The 20,905-nt window shown below is 36.2% G+C and overlaps 1 protein-coding gene across 3 annotated transcripts in view; it reads right to left on the bottom strand.

The window, feature by feature from the left end:
• Positions 1-228: 228 nt before the first annotated feature.
• PPP4R4 (protein phosphatase 4 regulatory subunit 4) overlaps positions 229-20,905 on the bottom strand; it is a 103,855-nt gene continuing 83,178 nt past the window's right edge. For 2 of the 3 annotated variants that reach the window (XM_047738737.1, XM_047738739.1), the window contains 9 exons: positions 20,661-20,805; positions 18,097-18,138; positions 17,927-18,001; positions 11,263-11,332; positions 10,742-10,828; positions 10,353-10,446; positions 8,809-8,879; positions 3,755-3,899; positions 229-1,278 (listed from right to left, as the gene is read on the bottom strand). In XM_047738737.1, the coding sequence (XP_047594693.1) occupies positions 1,254-1,278; positions 3,755-3,899; positions 8,809-8,879; positions 10,353-10,446; positions 10,742-10,828; positions 11,263-11,332; positions 17,927-18,001; positions 18,097-18,138; positions 20,661-20,805 (754 nt within the window). In that variant the 3' untranslated portion in view covers positions 229-1,253. The remainder of the gene's footprint in view (positions 1,279-3,754; positions 3,900-8,808; positions 8,880-10,352; positions 10,447-10,741; positions 10,829-11,262; positions 11,333-17,926; positions 18,002-18,096; positions 18,139-20,660; positions 20,806-20,905) is intronic. The other variant, XM_047738738.1, reaches the window with a different exon arrangement.

Raw genomic sequence — 20,905 nt, 5'->3', positions numbered from 1 at the left:
AGTCTCCAGCTGAGTAGCTGTCCCCTGAATAATTTATAGTTGATGTTGGTGTGCTTCTCGTTCATTACTTAAAAATGAACTGTCTTACTCTTTACCTGTAGAATAAAAGCTTCAGGAAAGTATTTAAAACTTTTTTCACAAACACTGGTATCTCATTAACCTATGTTTTATTTTGAGTAAATTCATTATTCATTATTTCACATTATAAAAAGTAACCACACACGCATATGCATTCACAAATTAGATCATCTTTATCATACATCAATATATTTTAAAAAACAAATATTTTCTAATATCAATATAGTTATATGCTGATTGCATTTTGAAATAGAGAAGCTGACAATAGCTTCATACAGTATATCTCAAGAACCGACATTTTAAAATTAAGAATCATATATGTTCCACAGGCAAATTTGGATGGAAATATTAGCATTAGTACAAATAAATGCTGTTGACATAGCTTAAGCATGATAGCTTGGAATAACAGCTGATTCAAACTAGATTCATCATTTTAAATTAAGTAAGGACAAATACAATCTAAAATGTAAACAAAGTATTTATAAAATAAATTCTTCTAGGAAATGAAATCATCAATCTATTATTTTTAAGGTAGTTGTAGCTAAAAGTTATCAGAAATCTTGGTAGAATTTTCATTGCCAAATTGAAATTTCAGAATGTCCAGTTACAACGTTGTCACCACAATCGTAGGACTGATAGAATTGCGGACAGCTGTTCGTCTCCTTTGCAGTGTGACTTTTCAATTGGGCTTGGAGATGTGCGAGAAGATGCAATGTCTTTCTTACTCCCCAGGCCCTTTCAAGTGATTAGCGAAAGCAATTTCAGTTGATTTGGACTTTCATGTAATTTTTGAGTGCTAAAACTCTAGAACAATTAAATCAATGGTTTCCTGCACCGGTGAATGCCGACTGGTCTCATCTGCAGTAGGGCTAAAAGCATATTAACTAAAGTTGTTTTTTCATTGCCCTTCACTATGACATTAGAATTCTGTAACCACATTATTACTCAAGAAATACATAGTATACCTCCTAGGGAATCTAATTTCAAATACGGAAAGTTTATCAACATCAGCTGCCATTATGTGTCTCTCTTTCATTCATTAACCAAAAAAAAAATAAATAAGTAAAAATAAAAAAGAAAGAAAGAAAAGAAAAAAGCCCATTGCTTTAGCTTTTGTCCATCAATCACATTATCTCCAGTTGTCTTTGTTTTGCTTCCTTCATCAAGCAGATGATTTAAGGATTGGATTTTCTCGATTTTCTTTGTCAGGAAAGAAAAGAGGGAGGGGGAGAAGGAGGGAGAAGGAGGGAAAGAGAGAGAGAAGAGAAAAAGAAAAAACAAACCATGAAAAATTTTATCTGTTTAATGCTCACAAATTAAATAAGAAATAAAATCTACTTTAAATAAACGGAATATATAAGGATTCTGATTAAGTGAAAAAGAAATCACACACTAATGATGACTTGGAACTCTTTAATCACCAAACCCTACATACATCTAACATAGCATTCACTTCAATTCACATGACTTTTCCCACTTTTTTGTGTGTAATGACAAGAGAAATGAACACAGGCTCAAATATATCAATAGGGCCGTGATGCCTTCCTGTACCTCCTTTAAGACACTGGTACTTTCGAATACCAGAAGGCTCATCTCTAGGACACTAAGAAGCTGGAGAATGTGTTGTGTGAAATTTTTTGGAGAAGCAACATTGAAGTAATACTTCCCGAAATCACTTCATATGCTTATTTTAAGGAAAACGGAGAGATTTTCATTTGGATATGGCACGTCACCGAATCTTGCCTAATACTTGACAGAAACTAGACCAACACAGGAGTCAATCAAGCTTTTCCAGTCACGCGGCTGTGTGCTTTCAGGAGCAAGTCCAGACTAGAACCACAGCATATGGAAACAGGGTTGTGGACTCGACAGCCAGCGTCCTGCTAAAAAGCAGCAGCTATAATACCAACATTTCTTCTCCTTCAGAATATTCAGAAAAGAAAAAAAAAAAAACAAATGATGTGATTTTTTAGAGTGTTTCTAGATTCATTTTTTTAAACTCTCAGTTATATGTAATTGATTATATAATTCTATGGATATAATTATATGTTATATAAAAGATATATCCTGAGCCAGAGAAAATTGAGTCTATAAAAAAGAAAAATGTGCTCAGCAAAGAAAGAACAGATGAAGATAGTAATCTGAAATACAGGAGTATTTGTCTAAATACTAGGTTTTAGCCATCTCCACTTTAAAATGTTCCTATGACATTTAGAAAAATAAGAGAAAGAACCACATTATCGTGTTATTAAATATGTTCTTCGATAGAAGAATTCGTGTTATTAAATACGTTCTTCGATAGAAGAATTCCAGGCAAACTTTTGAGAGGAAGAGGGCCGAGTGGTGACAGACAGAAGGCCCCTTGAGGGAGGAATCCACCCTCTTGTTGCACAGATGGGCTCCGTGAGGCCCAGACACCCACCAGACTATACAGAGCACTTCGCTGCCTGCCCTTGACCAGAGCACAAGGCACCAACTCCAGCTCCAAGTTCTCTAGAGACCATTACCCCGCCTGCCCTCAAGCCTCAGGACTTTGAAATGGAACTTCAAAGCATGGTCATCTGAGCAATAATCCTAAGGGCAAAGAACATTCTCTGCAAATAAAAGTACCCTTTGTATTAATGCGCCTAATCTAGAGCATCCATATCATCTTTTATATTTGCTATTGCCTTGTGCTATTATAGTGTCCTTTAGCTCCATTCAGTAAACTTCTAAGTTTTAAATGAATTTGGAATACATCTACATATATATATATATATATATATATATATATATATATATATATATACACACACACATACCAAGGGCCAATTAAAATTTAGAAGAAATTATGATATAGTTCAGTTCCTTGAAGGGACTAAAGCTTGCAGTTTCTGCAGAAAAGATGCATTTGAGAAATTTCATGAGAAAATCCTCATGAATTCAGTGAAATATGTTTAAAGGAAACCCGAGTCCTATTTAAACTCCATTCTCATCAAAAGGTTCAGGTGTCTTGTAGGAAAGCACAAACCTGTCGCTACGGTTTGGGCTTCCTGGCCGATCAGTTCCCCCTCGATACGACCTCTCACCACGGAGATTTGTAGACTCTACCCTGCTAAGTGTTCCAACCACAAGCACCAAAGGCTTCAACAGTTCAAACAGGATATACATAGCGCCCGAAAAGGAACCATGAGGGAAAAGCAGAACAGCGGCCCTTTATAACCACAAGGTGAAAGTGTGAGTATGGTCTGCAGAAATCTCCAGTTTGCTGGGCCCACAGCCCTGGGCTACAGGCTTCAGGAATGCCTCTCCAGGGGCATTAGCTGTAGCCTGTCTCTGAGCACTGGGTAAGGACATACTGCATACGCGAGCCGGATACAACTGTACCCAGCGTCTTCTCAGAGCTAAATGGCCTGAATGCAAACACTTCACAGGAGAACAATGGATCTCTGGTACTAACGGAAGCCATTTCAAGTTTCTTGTTGATTCCCTAGAGTTCCAGGGTCTTTGTCACATCCCTATCATCTCACATAAAGTAGCCGACATAACAGAGGCACAGGTGAAAATAGTTCCTTTTAATTTATACCTTTTCCTCATTACGGACATTGTCTCTTCCTTGGAAAGTATTTAAGTGGGACCGAGAGCGCCTGAGAAAAGAGTAGGACGATCACCCTGGCCCATCACTGCGTTTACTTACAAGGTAGCCTTTCGTGGTTGCGTGTCTTTACTTCCACTGCTCTTTGGATCAACTGAGTTCCCTGTCCGGGAGGTGCTCGGTAGGGAAGGACTGGGAGAAAAGGAGGTCGGGGTGCTACTGGCATTGCGAGTGCGGAATGAGTCATCTGAAAGGAATTCAACTACAGTCAGACATGCTGAATGTGAAAGATTACCATCAGGGAAGGTTAATGATAGCTTTTTTCTTTTAAAATCCATTTTAAATAATAATACACACTGCACAAATCTAAAGTCTGACGTATGTATACACCCATGAAGCCATCACCACCACCAAGAGTGAACACACCCGCCCCTCCCTCCTGTACCCTGGCAGCCCCTCTCCCACACTCCAGGCAATCTACCTCAGGTCACTAGAAATTAGTTCGCATTTTCTGAAATATTACATGAATGGAATCACACGGTACGTCTGTCTTCTTTCACTCAGCATAATTATTTTGAGATGCATCCTTGTTGTGTATATCAATACTTCATTCCCCTTTATTGCTGACTGATACGCCATTGTACGGATATGCCAAAATTTGTTTCTACATTCTCCTGTTGGTAGACACTGGGATAGTTTCCAGTTTTTGACTGTTACAAAGAAGGCTGCTACGAACAATTGTGTACAAGTCTGTGTATGAATATATGTTTTAATTTCTTGTAAATAAAAGCCTAGGAGGGAACTTGCTGGACCACATAGCAGGAATATATTTAACTTCCTAAGAAACTGCCACGTTGTTGTCCAAAGTGGTTGTACCATTTCACACTTCCACAAGCAATGAATAAACGTTCTGGAGACTTGCTCTGTGTCTTTACACACACGGGACAGTGTTGACTCGTTAGTTCTAAAGATTTCTTTGATGATTCCTGGATGTAAGTCCTTTGTCAGGTATACGTAATACAGTTATTTTCTTACAATTTGTGTCCTGCCTTTTATGTTTTCATGCTCTATTTCAAAGAGCAGTTTCAAATTTTGATAAAGTCCAATATGTTAACATTTTCTTTTATGGTTTAGAGAAATATCTTTGTCTATTCCAAAATCACAAAGACATCCTTCTGTGATATTTTCTTCATAAATGTCATGCTTCGGTTTATCGTGCACGTTGAGATAATTTTGTATGTAGTGTGAGATAAGGATTAAGGTTCAATTTGGTCTGTTTGTTTGTTTTTCTAAATAGATATCCAAAGGACACAAACTTAGTGATTTGAGGGGCACGTGCACCTGAATGTTTATAGCAGCAATGTCCACAACAGCCAAAATATGGAAAGAGCCCAGACACCCATCGACAGAAGAATGGATAAGGAAGATGTGGTATATAGATATATAGATACAGAATATTACTCAGCCATTAAAAAGAAGGAACTCTTGCCATTTGCAACGACATGTATGGAACTAGAGGGTATTATGCGATATGAAATATGTCAGTTAGAGAAAGACAAATACCGTATGATTTTACTCATATGTGGAATTTAACAAACAATACAAATGAACATAAGGGAAGGGAAGGAAAAATAAAATAAGATGAAAATTGAGAGGGAGGCAAACCCTAAGAGACGCTAAAGTCCAGGAAACAAACTGAGGGTTGCTGAAGGGGAGACTGGTGAGGAGAAGAGATCATTGGTGATGGCATTAAGGAGGGCACTTATAACGAGCACTGGGTGTTATATGCAACTGAGGAATCACTAAATTCAACCTCTGAAACTAATTTAAAAAAAAAAATGGATACCCAATTGTTCCAGAATCATTTTTTGAAAATACTAACCAATTACTATTGATTCCTGTTGGAGCCTTTGTGGAAATTCAACTACCTATGCGTGACAGTGTAGACACTCCATCTTGACTACTGGAGCTTTCTAGCAAGTGTTGAAATCAAGCAGTTCAAGCTCTCTAAATTTGGTTTTCTTTTGCAAAATGGTTTTGGCTATCCGCAGTTCTGTGCATTTCAATTTAGATTTTGGAATCAGCTTATACATTTCTACAGAAAGACTACTGGAATTTTGATGAGGATTCCATCTCTGGATCAATTTAAAAGGAACTGACATCATAACAATGTTAAGTTTTTCCATTCACGAACATAATATCTCTATTTATTTAGGTCTTCTTTAATTTCATTCAGCAATGTTTTGAATTTTTTAGTGTATATAGGATATACATTTTGTTAAATTTATCCCTGAAGACTCAGTTTTTTAAGTTACTAAAAATGTTATTTTTAAAAATACTTTATTTTGTAAAATTTAGATTTACAGAAAAATTGAGAAGATAATTTCCAACCACCCCCTTAACTCAGTTTCCTCTCCTAACACTTCACTCTAGAATGCTACACTTATTACAGGGAATGAACCAGTAATGAGACATTATATTACTTAACTAAAATCCATAGCGCATTCAGATTTCCTTAGGTTTTGCCTACTGTCTGCTTCTGTCTCAGGATCTCATTCAGCAGACAATGTTACCTTCACTTGTCAGCTCTCCTGAGGCTTTCCTTATTTTTGGTGACCTTACCAGCTTTGAGAGGTACTAGCCAAATGTTTTCCAGGATGCCTCTCAATTAGAATTTAGTGGATGCTCCTCTTAGTATTAGACTAAGGTTGTAGGTTTGAAGAAGGATGATGGAGGTAAAGTGCCATTTTCATTACATCATACCAAGGGTTCAAACTATGATATATTTTATGACATTTAATGTATTTTATCCTAGTTTCATGACAGGTCACTAGAAATAGGATTGCTTGAGTCAAAGACTACTTCTTAAAACTAGGATTCTTGAAGAACTTTACCAAACTGGTTTCCCAAAGGGTTCCATGGAGTTTCATACCCACTAACAACGGATACATTGCAGTTTGTGTCCCTGAATCCTTACTACCGTTCTCTTTCTACCTCCCCCACACAGCCTTGGATGAATGTCGGAATCAATGACAGGCAAAAGTTGCCAAACAGTTAACGATGGGTTCATGTTGAGTAAAAACTACTCAATTTGACCTTCCAAGTGATAACTCTGACCTTTCATTTCAGCTTTATTTACCCTGCTCTTTCACACTCAACTCCGTGCTCCAGCTGAACTGGCCTCCTGCTGCTTCCTCAAGACACTGACCGTCTTCTTTATGACCGGTACTCTGAATAGGATATTGTTCCACACCCTTCTCTGCCCATCAGAAATCCCAGCATACCTTAGGCTTCATCCCAAATGACTTAAACATCTTGGAGCCTGCCTTAAGTCCCAAAGTAAGTACAACCTCTTCTCTATGTGAACATCTCATACTTTTGTTAAGAGATGTTTTGCTCCCTTTTTCTCTTTGTAGATGTGTACTTGTGTGTGACTTCTTCCTCAGTCTGTACTTCATTAAGCAATATATAACAAACTAGAAGAGGTTCCAATCAACAATACTACCTCTCCCCCCAAATAATATTGAACCCTTAAGACAGAATATTTTCTGAATATTTTAATATTTAACCTTATACAAGATTTACCGTTATAAAATAAATGATCTAAGACTCTGGATGTCAAGTTTTAGGATCCGTAGATCACATACACACTCTTGACTCTCAAGATGACTTAAGAACTAGCAAAGTAAAAACTGAAGAAATCAGTGCACATCATTCAAACTTGTAAAAAAAAAACCCACTCTGAATCATTCTTAATGACTTAAGCAAAGAAGGTCCTTGGCAAGAATTGTTACAAGTTCATGAATAAACGTGCTCCTCTGAAGTCATCTCTAAGAGGCCAGATTGGATCCATGCAAGTCTGAAGAGCCACTGAGGGACAGCGATAATCATCAGCACCATTGAGCTCCAAGCTGAGGTAATTCAAACTAACTTTCCATGTATATTTATAGTTCTTAAAGACACTCTGTATTATAAAGTTTCGTCAGCCCTGAATGTTCCCTCAGTGTCTCCTAAAGAATTCACTGATTTGCTATGATAAAGAGAATCAATCGTTTTATTATGTACAGTCCTCACTTCAAGAATTGTTGAGAACTTTAGTTCAGAAACTTCCTATTATCAAATGTGTTCAGGTTTCTTAAGCTATTCGTATTCTATCTTGTAGAACCGCTTTGTGTACAGCATGTGAATGTCGACGCTTTAATATTAGAAAGGTCTTTCTGATGTGGCAAATGAAAACATACCGCTCACAGGACAGCCTGCGGGCGCGTATCTACTCTTCATGAGAGTAAGAACACAGGAAGAGGTAAGAGGAAGACAGAATACTCAAAACATAACCTGGAAAGGAAATGTGACCAAACTTAAAAGAATTTCAGACCTTTAAGTAGATGTGCTGTTCTTTACACTAAAAACTGACCATAGATCAATACTATTAATTTTTAGCCAATATTCTAAGGCAAAAACTTAAAAATAGACTTAGAGCCACTAGCAACTTTTAGCAATGTATTTTCCCTTATTCATAGTATAATTCTGTGTTTTATTATATAAGCCAGAGGTCAGCAAACTACTAGTCTGTGAACCAAGTCTTGCCTTGCCTGCTGCCTGCTTTTGTAAATAAAATGTTATTGGGGCATAACCACACCTATTCATTATGTACTATCTATGGCTTTTTGCTCAACAGCAGAGTTGAATAATTGTGACAGAAACCGATTTGACCAAAAAAGCTGAAAATATTTACTATCTGGCCCTTTACAGGAAAAGCCTGCTGACCCCTGGTATAAACATTCAAATATATAATACTGTAAATGTTTGGTTGCATATGATCCACATGAAGTCCTACTATTTTTAACTTCCTTAAAAATTATGGCAAAAACTTTTCATCTGTGCCCCAGGAGGCCCTTGGCCTATGGAAAAACCTACCCTATCATTGTCCTTTCTCTCTTTCAAAAGCACTGAATGCTGACTCTTGGCTGTGAAAACAATATGGCATAGTCAAGTATTTTTTCAGTTGCTAGGGAAAAGTTTAATTATTTGGGCATTTGATAAAGATGTAAGGTTAGGGAAAACTCTGTATCTAGAAATAAAGAAGTAGGTCATTTAAAGAAAATAACATTTCACTATATGTAGCAATTTTTGGAAGAGCTCAGATTTCTACTTACCAGTCAGTGAAATCACAGAAGTCTTCCCTAACCCTGAGACAGAAGGCGTATATCCCGCTGTAGAACTTTTACTAGAAAAGAACGTGATTTAGTTTAAAATACAAGTATATGCTTCTTTCACTCCAGTCATTAGGCACTTGGTCTTTTCTAATCTTTTTTAATGCTTTCTGCTACTTCTGATGACGCACATTTGCTACTTAGAGTTCTCATTTATTGTTTACATCCCATGCCTCACAACAATTCCTTTGTCTTTAACTTAAAAGCATTTTCTTAAACTTAAAGTTGTTCTCTTGATACTTAGCTAAGACAGAGAATATGGATAAGTTTCACTGGAAATAACTTGTGTTCAGTTCTAATCTCTTTTGCCCATCTCCCGATCACCCTGTTGACTAGGAACTCCAGACAGGTCTACTGAGAATGTCCACAAACATAGCTGAAAATCTAGAGTAAGCTATTTTTTTTTTTTAAAGATTTTATTTATTTATTTGACAGACAGAGATCACAAGCAGGCAGAGAGGCAGGCAGAGAGAGGGGAGGAAGCAGGCTCCCCGCTGAGCAGAGAGCCCGATGCGGGGCTCGATCCCAGGACCCTGAGATCATGACCTGAGCCGAAGGCAGTGGCTTAACCCACTGAGCCACCCAGGCGCCCCTAGAGTAAGCTATCTTTAACAAAAGAAAAACATATTCTTCCCATGCCATGTTATTTTTGTCAATAAATACTTTTAAAGACAATTATGTTTACTTAAAATTAGTTTTGTTGATCGGTATGCAGCTATTATGTTATATATGTACAACACTTATAACAAATTGTGGTCACTGGATTTATGCTGATTCTCTCCTAACCTTAACTGTTCATAATTCAGTCAGTGGGGCCAAAGGGGAAACCAGACATTCATCTGTAGTAAGAACTGTTGTGATCACTTTACCATAGAAACATGCCAGTGGCTTCTCCATAGAAAGAAACAGTATCCACAGCATGTGGCTGGATGTCCACATCCACCAAGGGAAAGGGACATGTCCACACCCACTTAGCAGTTGGGTGGCACATGAAATAGAGTACCACCTCCCTCATAAAACAGTACATGGATCCCGTGATGTCACCATATAGCACCATGGTGATAATTTTTCTAGGATGCCACAATATCCATTCTTTTTTTTTTTTTTTTTTAAGATTTTATTTGTTTGTCAGAGAGAGAGAGAGCACGAGCAGGCAGAGTGGCAGTCAGAGGCAGGGAGAGAAGCAGGCTCCCCGCTGAGCAAGGAGCCCAACGTGGGACTCGATCCCAGAACCCTGGACCATGACCTGAGCTGAAGGCAGCTGCCACCAACTGAGCCACCCAGGCGTCCCCACAATATCTATTCTTACACAGATTGGTAGACTATAGTTTTTCTCATAGAGAATCTTATAGAAGAAAACTTCCAATTTACTGACCTATACAAAACCCCAAATTAATCCTGATTTTATACAATGTAAATATTTCACATAAATAAAGACATATAACTATAAAAATTGAGTAAAAACATGAAAAGCTGACAGATCATACCTAGGACACTTGTCTAAGTTGCCATACTTTGCATGAAAAGCTTGATTATTAAAAGACTGGCTTCGAATCAGTTTGGATTTCTTGACTTCTTTGCCTGGAATGATAAGCAGAAGGAAAATGCAGCTGCTCAGTGCATCTTCAGCTGCTCCAACCCCATCCCCTCGCCAACCCCCTATCGCACTTTCATTAGGCACAAATGTGTCCAGCTTCCTTTCCTTAGTCTGAGCTAACTGGAGTATCCCCTACCCCTACTGCCCATCAAGAACTCCCAAAATAATGAATGATAAGAGGTAAAAGGCATTTTAGAATTTCATTTCATGGAGTGACTTTCCCTGTAATTAATTTTTAGAAAAGGAAGACAGGAGACATAAAAAGAAGTTGCTTCTTACTTGTTGATGGGGTGCTTGTTCCAGAAGGTCCAGGAACAGAAATAGGGATGTTCTTGGGCAGAGTTGTTGGTGTCTTAGTGTCTCTACCTAAAACAAACTCTGTTTTAAATTCTTTCATTTTCTCTGAGCTCCTAGTCTCCATAAACACACAAGACAGCACGGAGAACATGAGTCACTGTCCCTAGCTAAGCAGCATGCTCTTTCCCAAACAGTCTTACTTTATATATTTACATAATTCAAACTTAGCTATCAGTGACCAATCTCACAATCTTATTGCTGTTATCAGACTTTAAGTTTTCCTTTGAAGAATCCGAAGGTCCACACTGACTCGCACAATTTATTCATGTATTCCTACGTCGGTACCAAAAGAAGCAGCCAATTTTTAAAAACAACTTTTAGAAAATGGAAGAAAGAAAAGCAATTTCCCACATCAAATCTGAAAATCAGCATGAGCTTTCAGAGTGGCAGGATGCAACATTAATTGTATGACTTAGCGGTGAAGACACAAGGAAACCACTTACGTTTCTTTTCAAAGGTTTTATCACTCATGGGCCTCCCATCATTCTGTTGTTTCTCTTTCTCTAATTGTTCCTATTATGAAAACAGTATGTTAGCATTAAAGGTAAGCACAAATAGATTCAGAAAACTCTTCTAATGAGAAATTATTCTAAGCTTTACAGATGCAAATACAGTTTGCAAAAATGCCTTGAGAAAGAATTATTTTCTCCAAATTACTGTCAAAAGAAGTCAAGGTTCTTTTGGATTTGTGTTCTTTTACTATCTACAGACTTATAGATAGTAAGACTCTTGGGCATCTGTCAGGCTAAAACAATGAGTGTAGTGTCGTTGTCATGAGCTTTTATATTCTAGAAGACATCTGCTAATTCTCACCAGCAAAATATTAGTCATATTTTAGTAACATTTTTCTTTAAAAGGACTGAGAGAAAAAGAAATGGCCTTTTGGATATTTTTAAATGTTTCATTGAAGTATAACATACATAAAGTACATAAATTATAAGTGTATAGCTCAATGAATTTTCCCAAAATGAACACACCTATATAACCAGCTTCCAGATCCAGAAACAAAATGTTACCAGAAGTCAAAGGAGTCCTTTATCCCAACAAACAGAACAAGTAGGCGAGAAAATCAATAAACATACCAAGTTCTGAGCAAACTTAGCTTAACTGACACATATAAAGCACTACCCTCAGGGTGCCTGCCTGGCTCAGTCAGTAGAGCATACAACTCTTGATCACAAGTTCAAGCCCCACATTTGTTGCAGAGCCTACTTAAAATGTAAAAACAAACAAAAAAACACTACATTTGACAACTGGAGAACACACATTCTTTTTAGTTGCACATATAAAGAAAAACAGGGAGAAAATAGACAACAGATTAAAAAAAAATTCCATTGGCCTGCATAAAAAAAGAACCAAATGGAATCTCTAACACTGAAAATAAAACATGTAAAACTGAAAAACAAAATGTCATTAAGTGGACTCACAAGTAGTTTTATCTATTTTGTTTACTTTTCCCTCTTGATCATGTTGTCTTAAAGTCCTTGTCTGCTAACTCTAATACCAGTATCATCTCCGGGTCTCTTTCTATCACCTGATTTTTGTCTTGGGTTTAGGTCATTGAGTCCTAAACATTTTTAGAGCCTGCTTATGCTCTATAACCTCTATCCTGAACTTCAATCTTTGTCTCAGAAGGCTGCTAAAGCAATGTGATTGCTTTTCAAAAGATTTCCACTTAAGTGTTTAATCTCACAGTACAATTCTTCACAGAGAGATAGAACATATAAAGAAGAAATAAATGGGAATTTGAGAACCGAAAAATACACAGTGGGAATAAAAACAATGGATAAGCCCAGAAGCTAAAATGGGGAGGACAGGAAAGAGTCATTGACATTGAAGACAGATCAATAGAAATTATTCACTCTGAGTTAACAAAGTTTAAGGGGAAAAAACCTATGAGCAATATCAAAAGATTTTACATGTGTAATCGAAGACCCAGAAGTAGAAGAGTGAACACATATTTATTTTTTAAATGTCCGTTATCACCACTGCTATTCAACATAGTACTAGAAGTCCTAGCCTCAGCAATCAGACAACAAAAGGAAATTAAAGGCATCCAAATCGGCAAAGAAGAAGTCAAACTATCACTCTTCGCAGATGATATGATACTCTATGTGGAAAACCCAAAAGACTCCACTCCAAAACTGCTAGAACTTGTACAGGAATTCAGTAAAGTGTCAGGATATAAAATCAATGCACAGAAATCAGTTGCATTTCTCTACACCAACAAGACAGAAGAAAGAGAAATTAAGGAGTCCATCCCATTTACAATTGCACCCAAAACTATAAGATACCTAGGAATAAACCTAACCAAAGAGACTAAGAATCTATACACAGAAAACTATAAAGTACTCATGAAAGAAACTGAGGAAGACACAAAGAAATGGAAAAATGTTCCATGCTCCTGGATTGGAAGAATAAATATTGTGAAAATGTCTATGCTACCTAAAGCAATCTACACATTTAATGCAATTCCTATCAAAGTACCATCCATTTTTTTCAAAGAAATGGAACAAATAATCCTAAAATTCATATGGAACCAGAAAAGACCTCGAATAGCCAAAGGAATATTGAAAAAGAAAGCCAAAGTTGGTGGCATCACAATTCCGGACTTCAAGCTCTATTACAAAGCTGTCATCATCAAGACAGCATGGTACTGGCACAAAAACAGACACATAGATCAATGGAACAGAATAGAGAGCCCAGAAATGGACCCTCAACTCTATGGTCAACTCATCTTTGACAAAGCAGGAAAGAATGTCCAATGGAAAAAAAACAGCCTCTTCAATAAATGGTGTTGGAAAAATGATTTATTTATTTTAAAGAGAGAGCATGTGCACACATGCATGTGCAATTAGGGGGAGGGGCAAAGGGAGAGACTCTTCAAGCAGACTCCCCACCGCACCTGGAGCCTGATGCAGGCCTCGGTCTCACAGCGCTGAAATTATGACCTGAACTGAAATCAAGAGTTGGATGCTCAGTCAACTGAGCCACCCAAGCATCCTGAAGAGTGAACACAAATTTAAATAAATAATGGCTCAAACCTTCCCAAATTTGGGAAATAATACACGTTTACAGATTCAGGAAGCTAAGCAAATCCAAAAACAGATAAATTTGAAGTCAATTATGCCTACACACATCAAAAGCTAAAAACAAGAACAAAAGAAAAAAAATCTTCAAATAGCCAGAGAAAAGCAACATTACACACAGAACGATAATTTGAATGAGAGCTAATATTTTATCAGATGTTCTGGAAACAAGAACACAATTACAAAGTACAGTAAGAGAAAGGTTGTCAACCCAGAATTCTCTGAAAATATGCTTCAGGGATAAAGGCAGATAATACTGTATTTCCGATTAGGGAAAACTAAGAAAATACGTCAGAAAATACTATACCCCAAGAACAACTAAAGATAGTTCTTCAGGCTGAAGGGGGGAAAAAAAAACAGAGGGAAATGTGGATCCTAAGCAATGAATAAGAGTATTAGAAATGGTAAAAATAAGACACACAGAAGTTCACTCTCTTAAATTCTTCAAAGGTACGTATCTTACAACTTAGAGCAAAGTTTTGAATCAGTTGTCATGAGACGAATGGTGGGTACAGATATAATTCACATAAAACTTTTAACATAAAGAGAGGGTAGAAAAGATCTGCGTCATTTTTAAATGAAGTGATACAACATTAATAATAGGTAGACTCTGAAAGGTTAAGTATATTGTAACCTCTAGAGAAACCACTAAAAACAATTCTGAAACAGAGAGAGAAAGAAAAAAAGGGGAAAGAGAGAAAGAACACCAGCCACTAAGTAAGAATGAAACGGGTTTTATCACCATGGGTCTGATACACATTAGAAGAATATAAGAGTATAAACAACTTTATAGTAACAAATTTGACAGCTTAGATGACATAGAGAATTTTGGGTGGGAAGCAACTTAACAAATTTATAAAAGAAGAAATAGAAAATCTGAACAGTTCTAGATCTATTAAAAAGTAGTTGAATCAATTATCAAAATCCGTTCTAAAATGGGCACTTTGGACCTCAACTGTTTCACTAGTGAATTCTATCAAACACTCAAGGAAAAAATAAGACCAATATTATACAAACTCCATCAGAAAACAGAGGGAGTAATAATATTACACATTTCTTTTATAAGGCCAGAGTAACTCTAATACCAAATTTTAAAGACTCCAAAAATGACAAAAAAGGAAATTATAGACCAGTTTCACTATGAATATAGATGAATATTAAAAATTAGCCAAGAATCTAGCAAAAGAAAAAAGGATAAAATATCATCACCAGGTAGAGTTTATCCCTAAAATATAAGATTGATTTAAGCATTGAAAAAAATCAACGTAATTCAATGTTTTAAGAGGATGAAGTAGAAAAAAATAAATATTTCTAAATATGCAGAAAGAGCATTTGACAAAATTCAATAATCATTCATAAAAACCCTCAGCAGACTAGGAATAGGAGGGAATTCTCACAATTTGATAAAGGGCACCCACATAAAACTTCTTTGTAATAACATATTTAATGGTGAAAAATTGAGCCGTTTCCCCTTATAATCAGTAAAATGACAAGGATGATGTCTCCATCACTTTTACTGAACTGGAAGTTTTTTAAAGATTTTTATTTATTTATTTATTTGACACACACACAGAGAGAAATCACAAGTAGGCAGAGAGGCAGGCAGAGAGAGAGGGGGAAGCAGGCTCCTTGCTGAGCAGAGAGTGCAATGCAGGGCTCAATCCCAGGACCCTAGGATCATGACCTGAGCTGAAGGCAGAGGCTTAAGCCACTGAGCCACCCAGGATCCCCTGGAAGTTTTTTATTATACTGGAAGTCCTAGACCTTGCAACTAGACATAAGAAATAAAAGGCATAAAACACTGAATAGGAAGAAATAATCTTGCTATACTTAAAGAGGATGTAATGGCTCATGTAGAAAATCTTATTAAATCTAAGAAACAACTCTAGAACAAATACAAGACTAAGATACAAAAATCAACAGTAATTGACAGCAGCAACAAAATTCTAGAAAGTGAAATTAAAAATTATAATTCCATTTATAATAATTCCAAAAACATAATACACCTAGAAATAAATATAACAAAATACTTCCTAAACTCTACATTTAACACTACCAAAAATCATATAGAAAAAAGTAAAGAAGATTAAATAAATGGAGTGGTAGACAATGTTCATGGACTAGAAAATTCATTGTTAAGATGGCAATTACCTAAATTGATCTATGGATCAATCCTAATTAACATACAACCTAATAAAAATTCCAGCAAATTTTTATGTAAATGGACAACTGGTTCTAAACTTTATATCAAAATGAAAAGGCCTAGACCAGCCAAAGCAATTTTAAAAAGAACAAAGTTGAAAAACTTAACTGACATGATTTCAAGAATTACCATAATGTTACAGTGATAAAAGACAGTTTGGAATTGCCAAAAAGATAAACATACAAATCAGTGGAACAGAATAGGGAGTCAAAAATAAACACATACATATATAGGCAATTTTTTTTAAAGGCGCTAAAGCAATTCAATAAGACAAGTTTTCAACAAATGATGCTAGAATAATAGAATATTTAGATAGAAAAAAATAGATAAAACTTTTTGAAATGGATCACAGACCCAACTGTAAAACCTAAAACTAAAATTTCTAGAAGAAAACATAGGAAAAAGTCTTTGTAATTTTGGGATAGACAGAGGATTCTTGTAACAAACAAGCACAAACAGTAAGAGAAAATACTGATGAGTCAGACCTCATCACAATTAAAAAGTGCTCTTCAAAAGGCACCATTAAGCGAAAAATAAGCCACAAACTCCAAGAAAATACTCATAAAATGGATATCTGAAAAAGTAGTAGTATTCAGAGTATATAAAAACCCTTATATGCCAAAAATTGGAGAAAAACCACCCACTTTAAAAATCTAAAAAGGGAAACCCCTGGGTGGTTCAGTCTGTTAAACATCCTGCCTTGGGCTCAGGTCATGATCCCAGGCTCAGGCTATCTGTTCAGTGGGAAGCCTGCTTCTCCCTCTCTCCTCTGCTCGTGCGCGCTCTCTGGCTATCTCTCTGTCTCTAATAAATAAATAAAACCATTTTCATAATTAAAAAATTAATTAAAAAAATTAATAAAAATCTGAAAACAGACTTCATCAAATAAGAGATAAGGATGACCCATAAACAAACAAAAAGGTGTTCAATATCATTAGGCATCAGGGATATGCAATTCGAAAGTCCAATGAGACACGACTATGTACCCACCCTATCAAGCTGAGAGGAGATGGGGTAACTGAAGCCCTCCGCCATAGCCAATGGACATGTCAAATGGCCCAGTTTTTGTTTGTTTTTAAGTCAAGCATACCCCACCATATCACCCAGCCCCTCCATTCCTGGGTATTCCCCCCACCCAAAAATGAAAATATACGCCTCTCCAAAGACTTCTTCATAAATGGTCAAAGGAGCTTTATTTCTAACATTCCCAAACTAGAAGTTACCTAAGTGCTTATTAAGGGGTGGGTAAGCAAACTGTAGTATGTCTGTAATAGGGGCTACTACTCAGAAATAAAAAGGAACGACTCTCGATATATACAACAGCATGGATGACTGTCAAAACAATTATGACAGTGGAAAGAAGCATGAGCAGAAAATATTACATATGAATAAATTTATACAAATTCTAGTTGCAAGCTAATTTATTGTGACAGAAACTAGATTAGTGGTCTTTGGGGACTGGGGTAGAAGATATGGATTACAAAGGGCCATGGGGAAACTTCTGAAGGAATGGAAATGGCTGGCATTTTGATTGTGGCAGTGGGTTCATAGATTATCCATAAGTTAAAATTCATCAAAATGAACACTTTATATATACAGTTAATCAAATGCCAATTATATGCTTTTTTAGGGGCTCTCAAATGTAGTTTTCCTTCTAGTTCATAAAAGAGATTTCAAAGGGTCGGGACTCTTTAGTTATTTAGGAAGAAAAACAGCAGTGTGAAATTGAAGGAAAATACTAATAAGTAACTCATAACAAAGCCCAGCTAATACTGATCAGAAAAATGTGTGTGTGTGTATGTGAAAATAACGTACCATTTCCATAAGAAGTAGTTCTTCTCTTTCTTTCTCTTGATCCAACAAATCTTTTTCATAAAACTTTTTCTGAAACTAAGTTTAAAGTTTAAAATGAAATGATGAGACATTATGTGAGTTTCTGCCGATTTTAAAATATTCTTTCAGCATAAGATAAGATGTGTGCTTACCGCATCCATGGACATTTCCATTCTGTCCAGCTCTAACACGGTCTGTAAGCGAAGTGGTAAAAATCATTCAGCAGGAATTAAATTAAATCAACCAATCATTTCTCAAAAATACTCCTCTTCCAGAGGGAGGTTCAAAGAGGAGACTTCTCTACTCTGCGGGAGGCTTAATTAGAAAATCTAATTCTTCCCAATTTTAATTTTTAGTTTTTAAGTTCTTCCCAATTTTACACTGTATTTTTAACCAGCCTCCGAAGGCCAGGATCCGTTTAGACTTGTAAAAGACTTTGACTTTAAGAAGAGCAAGTCTCCAGGTGAACACACAAGTCTCACCGTGAACACACTAAACACACGCAAACTAACAAACTTCTAACTCCCAGGGCCCCTTCTCTGAATTTTCGGAAACACAAGATAATTCTTGAGTTTTTTTAAAAAATTTTAACTAACTATATATGAAGCAAACTCTCATTTGGCTTTAAATCCTTAGTTCCTTCCTGCAGAAACTTTTGACGATTATAACATTGTAGCCATTAAGAAAGACTTTGCCCTAAAAGTATTTCTTGATTTAGTATTTCTCCTTCAGAACACATTAGTCTGAAACAAACTGTTCCAATCAAACAATGATCCATCTAACTGAGGATTCTGACTCTGATAGAGGAACAGTACTGCTCTCCAGGAGTAACTCTGACAGCTCAAATAAAGTACATTTATATATTCCTACATCCAAAGCTAGCCATTGCAAGTGTAATATTTATATGAAGCATTATTTTTATACTGCAATTTGTGAAAATATTACAATATATGCCAGGAAATGTCCCCTTTAAATACAATTACTTCTCATCTCAAAAAACTGACTAGCAAAAAGCCATACCATTTTTATCCCAAAGCTTTGTATGGCTTCCTCAGACGTTCCCATGCCAAGATTTCAGTTTGATAAACATTATTCTATAGAATTTTCATGGGATTGATTGACTTCCTCATGTGACATATTCCTAAAGAGCGCTAGTCCAGAATAACCCATTGTAGATTAATAATCCACGAATTTTATCATTTTTGTGCCTACTAACAGGGTTAGTTTGTATTATCTTTTTGATAAATTAATAAAGTTAATTAAATTAATAAAATTAATAAAGTTAATTTTATTAAAATTTATTTTATTTTTATTTATTAAATTTTATTTTAGTTAATAAAATTAATAAAGTTAAATACTTTTTTTTTTTTTTTAATTTGACAGAGAGATCACAAGCAGGCAGAGAGAGAGGAGGAAGCAGGCTCCCCGAGAGAGCAGAGAGCCCGATGCGGGGCTCGATCCCAGGACTCCGAGATCATGACCTGAGCCAAAGGCAGCGGCTTAACCCACTGAGCCACCCAGGCGCCCCAAATTAATAAAGTTAATAAATTCTTTCAAAAAAGTAACTCACCCTCTTATGTTTATTATTTTGAAAGTTAACTCCATTGCCTAAATTTTGTTATTAAAAGCAAAGTTTTGTTATTAAATGGTATTAAATGGTTATTAAATGGTAAGGACAGAAATACCTGATGTAAACAAATACATGTAATGCATTTTATTTACATATATATAAACATTTATCAGACTCTGGGTATTTCTGGTTAGTTTGGTTGGTAAAAGAGGAATTCACGTTTCTGTAAAACAAAGAGTACACTAATACTACGTCATCAAATCATTTTATTAAGAAGTTTCTCGTGTGACATCTGGCAATGATCTCTAGAAACAAAAGAAAAAAATCAAAAGATCCTTTTTTTTCTCATCACTGATGCTAAGTTAAAGACATTAATAAATTAATTCTTCCCAGTACAAATCAGAAAGCTGAAATTCATGTTCAGATTCATAAAAATAACCACTTTAATTTGATTTAATCTTATAATAATATTAGTTACACATTCAGCAAAAAGTTTTTGATATTCTCAGGTTTGACTTCACCAACCCAGATTTTTACTGTTTTAGGTTCTAACATCCCCCAGCAATTCATTTGAGATCCCATGCTAAAACAAAGCAACAAAAAACCCCGTAAGACCTGATGATACATTAATGAAAAAGGAATGCCCCTCAGGGTAAGAGATCTCTATTCCGGCCCCAATTCTGCTGCTTGCTAATATAATCTCAAGCAGACGTTTACTATCTCTAGACCTAGAGCTTTTGCAAATCAAACAGATCATGAGGGCCCTCCCAGGGCTAAATTTCTATGAAGTGTGAATTTTCCAATTTTACCAACACAATTTTCCTGGATTATAATCCCTTATAAATCAAGTCTGGTGGATGAAGCATTTGGTTGACCCGTACTTACTAAGAACCTCACGTGTTCCAAGCTCTCTTTCATGGCGCGCGTATCACTAGTAACAGAAGCTGAATGTCTGAGTTCCCTTTGGAAGGAACTTGAGCGGCTGTGGCACACATCAGCCCAGCCAGTTAGTTACTAATACTACTCGAGCAACGATGTAAGTATTTTGACATATTGCTATCCTGCCAAGCTAAAACATCCTGGAAGCTAAAATGGACACCCTCTTCGTGCCAGACATGCAGACATGGTGGTAAGAGTGATACTTACTCTTTTGACAATAGCCAGGACATCCTTATCTTTTTCTTGGCAGAGGAGTTTCCGCACACACATTTCTAACTGCTGAAGTAGGTGCTTATCTGCAGGGATCTTCAGGGTAGATTTCACTTTAGGCAACAAGCAGCAAAGTTTCATTCTATAATAAATTAAATAGTACTGGCTTTTGAGCGCATTTAATAACTAAGAATAAGAGTAACATGAAATTGAAAGAAAGTTCAAAATCTGGAAAGCGTGGG

This window comes from Lutra lutra, chromosome 7 (genome assembly GCF_902655055.1).
Source record: "Lutra lutra chromosome 7, mLutLut1.2, whole genome shotgun sequence".
NCBI classification, from domain to species: Eukaryota; Metazoa; Chordata; class Mammalia; order Carnivora; family Mustelidae; genus Lutra; species Lutra lutra.
This window is presented reverse-complemented; position numbering and strand designations above follow the sequence as displayed.